The 13275-nt window shown below is 44.5% G+C and overlaps 1 protein-coding gene across 7 annotated transcripts; it reads right to left on the reverse strand.

The window, feature by feature from the left end:
• Nucleotides 1–371: 371 nt before the first annotated feature.
• On the reverse strand, nt 372–13009 carry ZNF789 (zinc finger protein 789). Of its 7 annotated transcripts, none has more exons than XM_077758690.1 (5): nt 12938–13009; nt 9854–9931; nt 5803–5929; nt 3268–3381; nt 372–1849 (listed from the first exon to the last, which is right to left on the reverse strand). In XM_077758690.1, exons 2-5 carry the CDS (start codon nt 9920–9922, stop codon nt 837–839), a joined length of 1323 nt encoding a protein of 440 aa, XP_077614816.1. In that variant the 5' UTR covers nt 9923–9931; nt 12938–13009; the 3' UTR covers nt 372–836. The 7 variants fall into 7 exon arrangements, with proteins under 7 accessions (XP_077614816.1, XP_077614820.1, XP_077614821.1 ...); XM_077758694.1 differs by lacking the exon at nt 12938–13009 and adding an exon at nt 12745–12927 and having other exon boundaries at nt 9854–9926; XM_077758695.1 differs by lacking the exon at nt 12938–13009 and adding an exon at nt 12745–12876.
• Nucleotides 13010–13275: the final 266 nt, after the last annotated feature.

Below are 13275 nucleotides of genomic sequence, written 5' to 3' on the forward strand. Positions count from 1 at the left end.
TCAGTAGACCTTAACTTTGCTTTTAAAAAGTCAATGTAATATCAGGTAACTTTTCCATATGAACCCAAGGAAAGGCATTTGTTTACACCTTTTTTTTTTTTTTTGAATTAAAAACTTCTTTTTCCTCCAGTTTTATTGAGAAATAAGAAAAGCATTCTTAAATCATTCATAATCCATTAAATGGTCTCCAGCTTAGGGAACCACTGAGTTTTTATGCCTCCCTTTTGCCTTAACTTGACTTAAGGGAATGAAAGTATGGCTGGGGAGACGGGCTCAAGGGAGAGTGGACACAACAGCTTATTACATGTTTTATTAAGTCATTCTTTTTAAAAAAAATTTCTTTAATGTTTTATTTATTTCTGAGAGAGAGAGAGACAGCGTGAGCAGGGGAGGGTCAGAGAGAGAGAGGGAGATACGGAATCTGAAGCAGGCTCCAGGCTCTGAGCTGTCAGCACAGAGCCCGACGTGGGGCTCGAACCCACAAACCATGAGATCATGACCTGAGCCGAAGTCGGACACCCAACCGACTGAGCCACCCAGGTGCCCCTTATTAAGTCATTCTTAACACAGCAAGAAGGTTAGCTACAGAAAAAGGGTCCCCAAAGCAAAACCATTTCAGTTCCTGTTTATTAATTTTCTTAAAACAATGTAATTTCATATACCTACAATAGTGGTAAGTTCTGGTCTTTATTTTTTTTTTTTTAAGATTTTGAGTTATCTCTACACACAACGTGGGCCTCAAAATCACAACCCCGAAATGAAGAGTTGTAGTCTCCACTGCCAGCCAGACAGATGCCCCCAGTTGTGGTCTTTAAATGGTCTTTTTCCAGTTAGTATCACATAGATATCTGTTCTCTGTGAGTACCCTGATGCTTAATAAAGCTTGTACGCCAAATAAAAGATTTTCCACATTTGTCACATCTGTAGGGTCTCTCTCCAGTATGAATGACCTCATGGCGATGAAGATTTGCCTTGAAACTAAAAGTTTTTCCACACTCTCTACATTCAAAGAATTCCTCCTTGGTATGGGTTCTTTGATGCTGAATGAGGTCTACACTCCGACTGAAGCAATCCCCACATTCACTGCATTTATGAGTGTTCTGTTTAGTGTGAATCTGTTGATGGTTCATGAGGGTTGAATGCCGACCAAAGGCTTTTCCACATTCAACACATTTATGGGGTTTTTCTCCACTATGGATTAGCTGATGTCGAATAAGGGTTGAATTCTGACTAAACGTTCTTTCACACTCACTACATTTATAGGGTTTTTCTTTGGTGTGGATCCTCTTATGTTCAATAAGATATGCCATCTGACGGAAACATTTTCCACAGTCATGACATTTATATGGCTTTTTCTGCAGGTGACACTGTTTATGGACAGCAAGAGTGGACTTCTGTTTGAAGGCTTGCCCACATATGTCGCATTCAAAGGGATCCTCTGATGTGTGAATTCTTTGATGTCGAACAAAATTTGCTTGACGCCTGAAGACTCTTCCACATTCACTGCATTCGTAAGATTTTGTGTTTGGAGGAATTTGCTTATTCTGCAAAAGCAGTGATCTCTGACTGAAACGCTTTCCATACTCATCATGCTGGCCGCGCCTCTTCCCTGCTTGAGCATTCTGATCTTGAAGAAGGTGAAGGTTTTGAAGGAAGTTCTTGTTGCATTCATCACCAATAGTGGGGAGGGTGAGGCTGTAAATGTCCACCAATTCGTTACATTTATGTAACTTTTCTGAAGGTCTCTTGGCTGTTTTCTGCTTTACTGCTGATGTGTTACACAACTCCAAATCTTCAGAGACCTTCTGCTTTGGAATTGGCTTTTTCATCTTCCATTTGGTTTCAGAACCTATCCAAATAAAAAAACATAGAAATGACCTGTCCACCGCCTCACAGAAGGAAAAAAAGAAGCCAAATGAGTGTGTGGAAGACACTTAAATGACGCAAAGTGCTTGCTTAGTTATATCGTCCGGCTAACAAGGCCCAAATTCTGATTTCCACAGGACTCTCGGCTTTGACAGCAGAAAGGGTTCTCAAAATCAACTGAACGACTAAAAAATGCACAAGTGTGTGTCAGAGAAGTGAGAACTGAGTAAATACATCACTACTTATGGAAAAATAACCTACCCTTGGTACCTAGTAAAGTCACATAAATGTAGGAGAGGTTACTTCTTATACTTTCTAGCTTAGTATTTTTTAATAATTCTGAGAGAAACAACTTTTTAAAAATGGAGAACATAAGACACAAGAAAAAAGGAACCAGAGGGAAGTAGGTACAAAGGCCAATGGAATAGAGCAGAGGTTCTCAATCAGAGGTGATTTTGCCTCCTGGGGGACGCTGGACAATGTCTTAATACATTTCTGGTTATCCCAACTAGGATGGTGCTACTCAAATCTAATGGGTAGAGGCCAGTATGCTTAACACTCAACGACACACAGGACAGCTCCTCCACAGCAAAAAACTATCCAGCCCGGGGCGCCTGGGTGGCTCAGTCGGTTAAGCATCCAACTTCAGCTCAGGTCATGATCTCAAGGTCTGTGGGTTCAAGCCCCACATTGGGCTCTGTGCTGACAGCTCAGAGCCGGCAGCCTGCCTTGGATTCTGTGTCTTCCTCTCTCTCTGTCCCTCCCCTGCTTGTACTCTGTCTCTCTCTCAAAAATAAACATTTTTTTAAAAAATTAAAATAAAAAAAGAATAATGTAGCTCAAAATGTCAATAGAGCAGAGGTTGAGAAACGCTGGAACAGAGGAATGTGAAAAAAAAAGGTAGAAGTAGCAATCAGGACATTTTAAGTAGGAAAAAGTAGACATGCCAAGAAACACTGTGGGAATATGAGAAAAAGGATGAAAGCAAAGGAATCAGAGGAAACAGAGGGGAAGGATAAGTAATGAGCGTAGAAGAAAGAAGCATCTGGTTTGGCACAAGAGCTGTGAGGCCAGCTGATTTAGAAAAGCACTCTACCGGGGCACCCCNAGAAAAGAAAAGCATTCTACCACAGTAGAACGAACATGAGCTTTAGAGGCTTGAAATTGGATCCCAACTATCAATCTACTGTGTGACAGACATCTGAATCTTTGTTTCTTCATCTGGAAAATGGGACCAATGGCCACACCTACAAGCTTCAGAGGGCAGCAGGGATGAATAAGTGGGAGAACAGATGTTGAACACGTGGCTCAGGCTCTGGGGGGCACATGAGGGGCTACATTAATGTGCTTTCCTGCCCCTTCATGATTTTTCCACTTGGACTGGGTCCTCTCCTCACCCACCTGGACAAGCACTACTGGAAGGCTTCCTAGTCCCAGTTCTTGGTAGATCCAGGATCCATGGCTCTTCCCATTGCTCCAGCAGGCAGATCACCTCAGGTTTGGGAAACTGAAATCCTACTCACAGGGAAGTAAATGGGATGTGGTTAGTGAGTTACAGAGAGAGGTCCTAGCACCCAGCTTAAGCCCCTTGGGTCTATAGTGGCAAACAGATAAGGACAATAATCAAAAGGGCTGGTGAGAAGAGAATTCAGCACAATCTTTCTGAAACTCTAAAAATCTTTAGGAAAGATTCAGTAAATTCTCAACAATATTCCACTCTTAGATTTGGTAATCTTAGAGACACAGCCTAAGGAACAATTAGGACAAGATTAATGTACCAGAGATGTTCAGCACAGTGGTACCAGCGCAAAAGTGGAAATCAATACAGGAACAGCTACAGTGTAACATGTGAATTCAGTGAAGGCAAAAGTATTAGGTAGATACTAAAAATCCATGTGTTCAAAGCATATTAAAATAGGAAAATGTTTCCTGTATATCTTAAAGCAGAATGTAAAACTCATGAAATATGATCCAAATTTTGTTTTTAAAAACCATGTATGTGTGGGCATATGTACATTAAGTATAAGAAAAGACTAGGAAAAAGTAAGCCAACATGTTAACAGGGGTAATTTCTTGGCAGTAAGCCTGCAGATAATTTTTATTTCCTACTTTGTCACTGAAAACCATTCGATAATACAGAGAGACTAAGAGCCCATATCCTTTAACACCAAAATTCTGGATCTTGGGAATAGTCGGAAATTCATATAAGGATTTACAGTCACAAACATCCATCAGAATATTATAATATAGAAAATGACAAATCCACAAACAAGTCAACAACAACAACAAAAGCCAAACTAAGTATCCCTAAATGGGATAACGGTTAAACATTACAGACTATATAACAGAATTACATTATGATCATTTACTATATTTATGGGGGCTTTTTAAAAAAATTTTTTTTAATGTTTTATTTCTGAGAGAGAGAGAGCATGAGCAGGGGGAGGGTCAGAGAGAGAGGGAAACACAGAATCTGAAGGAGGCTCCAGGCTCTGAGCTATCTGTCAGCACAGAGCCCGACACGGGGCTCGAACTCACGAACCGTGAGATCATGACCTGGGCCGAAGTCGGACACTCAACCGACTGAGCCACCCAGGCGCCCCTAATTATGGGGGCTTTTAATAACAGGGAAAACGCTGATGCTTAATGTTAAGATTTAAAGGAATTACAAAATTATAAAAAGAATATGTTCAGCCACATTTAAAAAAAATTTTTAAGTGTATTTATTTATTGTGAGAGAGACAGAGACACAGTGCGAGTGGTGCAGGGGCAGAGAGAGAAAGAGAGAGAGAAAGAGAGAGAGAGAGAGAGAGAGAGAGAGAGAGAGAATCTTAAAAAGACTCCATGCCATCAGCACAGAGCACGATGTGGGACTCGTACTCATGAACCATGAGAACATGACCTGAGCTGAAACCACGAGTCAGACGCTTAACTGACTAAGTCACCCAGGTGCTCCTGCTCAGCTACATTTTTTAAAAGCAGAAAGAGAAAAACCGGGAGGAAACATTCCAAAATATGAACAGTGTTACCCCTGAATGCCCTCCCCTTCCTGTCATACTTTCCTGTACCTTCCTGTGTACTCAAGTCTGCTCTTGTAATGCTTCCACAAGGAAAATAAAAATCAGAAACTCCGGAGGTGGGTAGATAATCCCACAAGAGGTGGTCAAGACTGTGGCAAGAGTGTCAGTGTGGGTGGCAAAGTTGGCCCCAGAAAGAAAGCAGTTTGTTGAGAAAATGCCCATAGGAGGAAACTGCATTGGAATAGCCAAAGGGAGACTCCGAGAGTGAGGAAGCAGTAGAGGTTCAGAAATGAAGTCAGCTAGGAATCATTTCCTGGACACTCAGTGGTATTGCAGACAAAGAAGGAACTCACTTCTAGAGAGAAGAAAAGCTTTTCGAGAGAAAAAGAAGCTAACCTTTGGAATCCAAATCAGCCATAATCTATTCAGCTTCTATGTCTTATAGATGTAGAAGATGCAGGATTAGGGTGGGGAGTGGATTGAGCGTCTCTGACCTCTAAAACAAAAGGAAACTATTCATTGTCCACAGTCCCTTGTTTGAAAACCTTGTGAGGCCAGCCATGTTTCAGGATTCAGAATTTTCCCGGATTTTAGATGACTTGGTGTGTATGTTTTCTATTATGTTACCACCCCCAACAGGGGTTGGAGCTGTACCCTTAATCAAACACGCTATATTTCTGATACACTTAAGTATACAGACACGAAGACCATGTGGGAAAAGGAAGGATGATATATAACTTCCAGTGGAAGAGATCAGGTTTTACCACCTGAACACTTCAGGCAGGGTCTTGCAGCCAGATGAGTTAGGAAAACACTTCCGGTTTTCAGAGCTTTCCTGATTTTGGAATTGCAAATAAGGGGCTGAGGACTTGTGTAGATACTCAGGGCCAAATCTTCAAGCCAAGTCATTCATTACCCAGCAAGATCATGTTCCTGTAATTCTCCAGCATCACATCTCTGTAGAGGTCCTTCTGAGCCCAGTCAAGTTTGTTCCACTCCTCTCTGCTGAAGTACATAGCCACATCCTCAAACGACACCGACTCCTGAAAACAGAGACTAATTATAGCCTCAGTTCTTTTTTTTTTTAAGTTTATTTATTTTTGAGACAGAGTGAGCAAGTGGGGAGGGACAGGGAGCAAGAGAGAGGGGGGACCCCAAGCAGGCTCCGTGCTGTCAGCACAGAGCCCAACATGGGGCTTGAACTCAGGAACCGTGAGATCATGACCTGAGCTGAAATCCAGAGTCAGATGCTTAACCAACTGAGCCACCCAGGCACCCCCAGCCTCAATTCTTAAAAATAATTTTGTGAAACTATCATTATTCTACAAATGAGGCTTGAGGAGGTAAAGTGACTTGGCCAAGCTCATTCTTTCCTCTATCCTACAGAGTAGACAAACTTTTTCTTTTTTTATTTATTCTGAGAGAAAACACGTGCATTTATGAGTAGGAGAGAGGCGGAGAGAAAGAGAATCCCAAGCAGGTCCCATGGTGTCAGTGTGGAGCTCCATGTCGGGCTCAACCTCACAAACAAGGAGATCATGACCTGAGCCAAAATCAAGGGTCGGACACCTAACCAGACTGAACCACCTGGGCGCCCTGACAAACTTACGCTGTAGAAAGCCAAAAGGTAAATATTTTAGGCTTTCAGGTGGTTTGGTCTCTGCTGCAATTATTCAGCTCTGCTGCTGTCACACAAAAGCAGCCAGAGACAACAGGTAAGTGAATGGGCATAGCTGTGTTCCAGTAAAACTTGACTACAAGGTCCAGTTTGCTTGCCCTACTCCATACACTACCACCTCTAACAAATAATTTATTGTGGCCCCTGGTTCCCTTAGGAAAGAGATGGTGCATTCACATGTGGTCACTGAAGACAGGTCAGCATGCAGACAATTTGCAAAGGAAGGGACAGGCTTCATGGAAGCCAACAAGGCAGGCTGAAGCATGCCAGGCTGGCTCTCATGGGGAACAATCACCCATATCTCTGAAGGGGAAGGAGGAAGGAAGGGGGTTGTTGGAATCCAGAAAGTTGTTGGAAAAGAAGACTGGAACTCTGCGGCCACGGTCATCCCACAGCCCAACAGGCACAGAGCTGTGGGAATAAAACCCGACACCACTTTCTTCCAAGTTTCTGCTCCCCCGCCCCCTTCCATCCCATTGCCAAAAGCCAGTTGGAAGCCAGAGGGCAAGAGAACCCACTGACAGTGTGTGAAGGTCAGCCTCCCAGGGCACAGACCAAAGTGGGGGAGGTGGAGCCTATATCAGAGCGGGGGCAAACAGAGACTGTTTAGTACAATGTACATGGTAGACGTTTCCATTTGCAAATATGTTCAACTCATGTGGGCTGAGAACAGAAGGTGCCTCACACCTCGGGCAGCTCTTGGAGCAGAGGCCTGGTGTCTGCCCACCACACTCCCTTCTCTTAGCACAAACTGAGTAGCATCAGGGGCTGTCTGTGCAGGAAAAGGAAATACTCACCCCGACCCCCTCGGGAAACAGACACCAGAATCTCCCAAATTACATGACCTTCTTTCCTCCTTACCAAGCCTGACTTCCAGGACTATGGTTTCAAGCTCTTGCTCACCACCCATCCCAAATGTCCCTCCTTATACCAGAGCTGGACTTGCAACTGGCTGATGTCTGTGGGACTGAGTCCTTAACCTGTGGCGTCTGATGCTAACCCTGGCAGAGAGTGTCAAAACTGAGCTCCGTTGCAGGGTACCGGGCTGGTGTCACAGAAGTGCCTGATGTATGTGGAAAAGCCCCAGCATGTCTAATGTCAGAAGTGAAGTACAGCGTGAAAGGAGAATGCAGAGAAACACATGAATGTTTTCCTTAAACACTCATTTCTCGTTAACTCCTTCCCCTTCACCAGCAAAAATGTCAAAATCTTGCCTATCTTTAAAAGGATGTTCCTGTGCCTTCCTTCCCCTCTGGTTTTGGCTCTTTCTCCTTCCCTTACTGGACCAGCTTCCAGAAAAAAACTACACACTCACTTACCATCACTCCATAAGCCGCCATCTGGTTTAAGCCTCATCAGGCCTCTGCAACTAATGTGGGGCCGAGTGATGCAGTTAATGTAGAAAGTCGAGGGGGTTTCACAGAGAAGAGTTTTTAATTCAGTCTTAAAATGTGACTAGGTGAGTTTGCCTGTGAAGGAGAGAACAGGTTGTGCAAAGAGGTGAAAGAACAGAAGAGCACTCCAGACTCTCTGGTGGTCAGGGCACACTGGCCATGAAGCCGGAAAAGCAGGCAGAGCTTTGTGATTCCTCAGAAAATGCAGACGTGCTGGAGCAATATGATCAAACTGCATGAACTCAAATCACCTCCTTCCTGTCCCACTGTTCTTTCAAAATTGTTGCAATGGTGTCCTAACATGTCTCCTTAGCTTTAAACTCAACTTTTTAAAAAAATGTTTATTTATTTGTTTTGAAAGACAGTGACTGTGGGGGTGGGGCAGAGGGAGAGAGAGAATCTCAAGCACTGACAGCACAGAGTCTGATGTGGGGCTCCATCTCACGAACCATGAGATCATGACCTGAGCCGAAATCAAGAGCCAGATGCTTAACTGACTGAGCCACCCAGGTGTCCCTAAACTCAACTTAGGAGAAATTTTTTTTTAATGTTTATTTTTGAGAGAGAGACAGAGCACAAGTGGGGGAGGGGCAGAAAGAGATGGAGACCCAGAATCGGAAGCAGGCTCTAGACTCTGAGCCATCAGCAAAGAGCCTGACACAATGGGCTCATTCTCATGAACTCAGATCATGACCTGAGCCGAAATCAAGAATCAGACGCTTAAGTGACGGAGCCACCCAGGAGCCTCTAAATTCAACTTTTTATAATCTCTATAATGTTACAAACTCAGTAACTAAGCTGCTGTTTTTTCCTTAATACTGGCGGATAAGAATTTATCCCAATACTGGGGTGCCCGGGTGGCTTAGTCGGTTAAGCGTCCGACTTTCGCTCAGGTCATGATCTCGCGGTTCGTGGGTTCGAGCCCCGCGTCGGGCTCTGTGCTGACTGCCAGCTCAGAGCCTGGAGCCTGTTTCAGAGTCTGTGACTCCCTCTCTCTCTGACCCTCCCCTGCTCATGCTGTCTCTCTCTCTCCTAGAAATAAATAAAACATTAGAAAAAATTAAAAAAAAAAGAATTTATCCCAATATTGGAAGAATCTGTTTACATATCTACTTTTCCAAAAACAAGGGCACCTAGGTGGCTCAGTAGGTAAAGTTTCCGACTTCGGCTCAGGTCATGATCTCACAGTTCGTGGGTTTGAGCCCCGCATAAGGCTCTGTGCTGACAGCTAGCTCAGAGCCTGGAGCCCGTCTTCAGATTCTGTGTCTCCCTCTCTCTCTGACCCTCCCCTGCTCACGCTGTCTCTATCTCTCTCTCAGAAATAAATAAAACATTAAAATTAAAAAAAAAAAAAAAGAGCTTGAACTCTGGGCTCCAAAAAGACTGTAAACTCCTTCAGGTAGAGTTTATCTCCTAGCACAAAGAATACTATCTGGTACACAGTAGGTACACAGTATCACTCACTGACAGAAGGAACACAGTATCTCTCACTGACAGAAACAATCAACTGACAGAAACAATCAATGACTATGGCAACAGTAGCTAAAACTTGCAAAGTGCTTAAAATCTAACCAGATACTATGGGAAGTATTACTTACTTATTTTCATAAGTGCCTCACTTAATCCTCAGAACTCCTTGTGATAGGAACTATCATTGTCCCATTTACAGATAATTAAACTGAGGCCCAGAGAGCTATGCAACTAGCTGCAGGTAACACAATTAAAACAAAGCCTGGATTTGAACCTGAACCCAGAGTTCAAGCTCTTTACATCATACCTTCCAAGAAGGAAAAGTCCCCAAATTAATAAAGATGGCTCAGCATGAACAAAGGAGTCAAGGCCATTGCTGGGCCGCAGGGACTATCCCAAGGAAAGGGAGGAGGAGCCCAGCTCACCTTCCACCTAGCTGTCAGGAATACAGCTTCCACATCCTGGTCTCCGAGATGGGAAAGGATTGCTGCCATCAGCCTAGACTAAAAGAGAAGAATGATCATGAGTAAGGCCAATCTGAACTTAAAGCTCTCTCACCAGGCAGCCCTGGGACAGGGAAGTCCAACAAGGCCAACAAACCTCTGCTAATACACAGTCATGTGATTGGTTTTGAAATGGGTGATAACATGAAAGGAGCTGCTAGGAGAGTCTTTTTAGGAATTTCTGAACTTAGATCAATCACCAAAGCTTTACCTAAGGGCCCCACCCTCCCCTTCTCTCTGGAATATATTCTGTAGAATATACACAGAATATATATAGAATATATTCTATATATTCTCACTGAAAGACCAAATACACAAAGGGACAAGACCATAGATGAAAAAAGAACTCTGACTCATACCCTGCAGCAATCAGCCCAGAACTTAAACCATAGCCAGTGTAGCTATCAGCTCCAAATCCTGATTTGGTCAATAACTGTCAGCTTATCTTGAATTTTTACTTCCTTCCTCCAACTGAGGACCAACAGAGAAGCCAGACACACTCCTCTCCCCAACCACATGGGATATTCTACTTCTACTTATTTAACCTGCCTCCAGCTTTCCCGAGCCAACAACCTTCAGACTGGGTACATCCAAACTTCCCCCCACCCCCGCCTTTCCCCTGCCTGCCTTCTTGAGTCTCTGCTAAACACATGACAGTGGCTCCCTTCCTTGCTATGGTAGGCTCTCAATTAAGACCCTTTGCTCATTCTCATTTTAGGGGGTGGGTGGGGAGGGTGGTCTTCATTTATTTCTCCATCTCACACAGACTCAGCTCAGAGAGTGTAAATACGATGTTAGGGCAATTCGAGATCTCAGGCTACATATTATATACACAGAGGTAATCCCTGTCAAAAGAATATTCAGAGAGCTTTACTTGATATGAATATTTTCTTGAGGGAAAAACAAACGGCAAACAAGGAGACTTCTCAACCAAAAGTGTGAAGAAGCCAAGAGCTCTCAGCAGTCACTGCTCAGTTCATAAAGCACATGAGGGGGAGAAGATGCCACCCCATGATTCTTTCAACCTGCAGGCATTTGAAAGGAGGCAAACACAGAGATAGGCCTTCTCTGAACCCCCCCATCTATCCCTAAAGACAGATCTTCCAAAAAGAACTCAATTGTCATAAATTCCCTTCCCAGGGAGTTTCACCAACCAGGGAAGATAAGACTTTTGTCACAGGTGAGGAGACTAGACGTTGACACAACACCCAAACTTTGTCATAGACTATTGGACCTTCTGTCTACTCTTCTACGGGTCCACTCACCTTTCCTAAAAACCTCTTACTCTCCTCTAAGAGGCCTATATCCTCTCCTTTCCTATTAAGATAGTATTTAGGGGGGCGCCTGGGTGGCTCAGTCAGTTTAGTGTCAGACTCTTGATTTCTGCTCAGGTCATGATCTCATAGTTTAGTGAGTTTGAGCCCCGCGTCTGGCTCTGTGCTCACAGTGCGGAGCCTGCTTGGGATTCTGTCTCCCTCTCTCTCTCTGCTCCTCCCTTGTTCTCTCTCTCAAAAATAAATTGTTTTTAAAAAGATGGTATTTAGGCCTGAATTCTAAGCCACTCCAGGAGTTACTCATTTTTCCGTATTTCCCACACATACATGTAGTATACATGTGAATAGACTTGTCTGTTTTTCTCTTAATCTTTTATTGCAGGAGTCTCAGCTAAGGACTGAGAAAGAAAATTATTTTTCCACCCCCTATGCATGAGATGAAGAAGTAGCTTTGTTTTCTAGTCTGTTTACTAGAAACTTACAACCCTTTTAGAATAGAAACACACGCAGCACCTGGGTGGCTCAGTCGGTTAAGCATCCGACTTCCACTCAGGTCATGATCTCAGGTTCGTGGATTCAAGCCCCAAGTCGGGCTCTGTGCTGACACAGCTCTGAGCCTGGAATCTGCTTCGGATTCTGCTGCTTCAGATTCTGTCTCTCTTTCTGTCTCTCTCTCAGAAATAAATAAAAACATTGAAAAAAATTTAGAATAGAAGCACTGTACAAGTTTACTCATCTGCAGCTGATTGGCTAGGAAGCTATAAGATCACCATGACATGAAGAAAGCTTAAATTCTGCAGGAGAGTCTGCACTTTGGGGAAATTAGGGCAGTTCAAGTTTTGATTCCACAGCCATGGGTGGTTGGCCTAGGATATAACCAAATTGTGGCCTCCACTGTGGTTTTTCTTTACCATTATAAACTCACTGTTGTTACTTGAGTAACAATAGTTACTGGGATACGATTTTCATTCTTTTTTTCTGCTTCTCTGACCACCGTTGAACGCTGCTTTCTCTAAGTGCATTTTTAAGAACATTCCCTCACACCATTCAGTTCCCTAAAAACACTGCTTGAAGACCCTCTGCTCTGCCTTTTAAGCAAGGAGGCACTCCAAAGAAATGTCCTGGCTGATGGGTTCAAGACTGGGGAAGGGACCTCAACCCTCTCATTATCTAAACTATCCCGTTTTCCGTGAACATTGTGCATGTGGAAGTCAGAATCTAAAACACCACTTGCCAACAATGTGAACTCCTGAAACGTTCAATCACATCTCCTTTCCGCCCTATAACCGAACCGAACCGAACCACACTGTTAACCAGTGTTCATCAGACGTGTTCTTTCTTAATGCTGAAAAACTGACGCCACGGAAAATATTCACAAGTTGACATCTTCAGGAAGACGCTCCCTTAAGTGCCCTGCGCCCTGTTCCGAAGGCGGGGGCTGAGGACTGTCTCTCAAGCCCTGTCACTTTCCGTGGCGTGGCCATCGTGGCTCCGCCGCCCCACACACCCCTCCTATCACACTAGCTCCTCTCCTCAGACCTGCTCGCCGCCTCCGACCCTCCGCGGCGCCACCTCCTCCAGGAAGTCCTCAGTGTCCACCTGCGGCAGCCCCCATGGCGGGCTTTCCTCTCCAGGTTCCGGACCGGACCTGTGATGGACCTGCACCCCTCCGCTAAGCCCCTACTTGAGGGCGCGAATGCGGAAGAAACCCGCGCCACTCGCCGGCCCTTACTCTTGCGCAGGGAGCCCAGCTTCTCTGTCAGCGTCCCTTCTAGGAAGCGCGGAGGCTTCGCGACTCTCTGGTCCGTTTAATAGAGAAGGGCCTCCGTCTCACGCACCCCTGGTCGGGGCCAATCAACTGCCGCAGCAGCCCGTCTGGGCACGTGACTTTCAGGCCCCGCCCCAACCGGTTCCCGCCCAGACCAGCATTTCGGAATCTCTAATCACCAGGAGGGTTTGAAAACTCTGGCGCTAAGACCTTCCCCTTCCACAGCAATTGAACCAGAATCCGTTAGGATGGACCCTTGTGCCATTGCGTGGGTTTTAAAAAAAAAATGTTTTATAAATTTA

Source organism: Crocuta crocuta, unplaced genomic scaffold (assembly GCF_008692635.1).
Source record: "Crocuta crocuta isolate KB4526 unplaced genomic scaffold, BGI_CrCroc_1.0 scaffold273, whole genome shotgun sequence".
Classification (NCBI taxonomy): Eukaryota; Metazoa; Chordata; class Mammalia; order Carnivora; family Hyaenidae; genus Crocuta; species Crocuta crocuta.

What these genes read in the sequence shown, in the direction of transcription:
- ZNF789 (XM_077758690.1), bottom strand. Translation starts at nt 9,922, where the DNA reads ATGGCAGCAATCCTTTCCCATCTCGGAGACCAGGATGTGGAAGCTGTA. An exon ending in CAGGAACATGATCTTGCTGG is followed by an intron (nt 3,382 to 5,802) that starts GTAATGAATGAC and finishes CCCTGTGAGTAG; the next exon opens with GATTTCAGTTTCCCAAACCT. An exon ending in TTCCAGTAGTGCTTGTCCAG is followed by an intron (nt 1,850 to 3,267) that starts GTGGGTGAGGAG and finishes TTATTTGGATAG; the next exon opens with GTTCTGAAACCAAATGGAAG.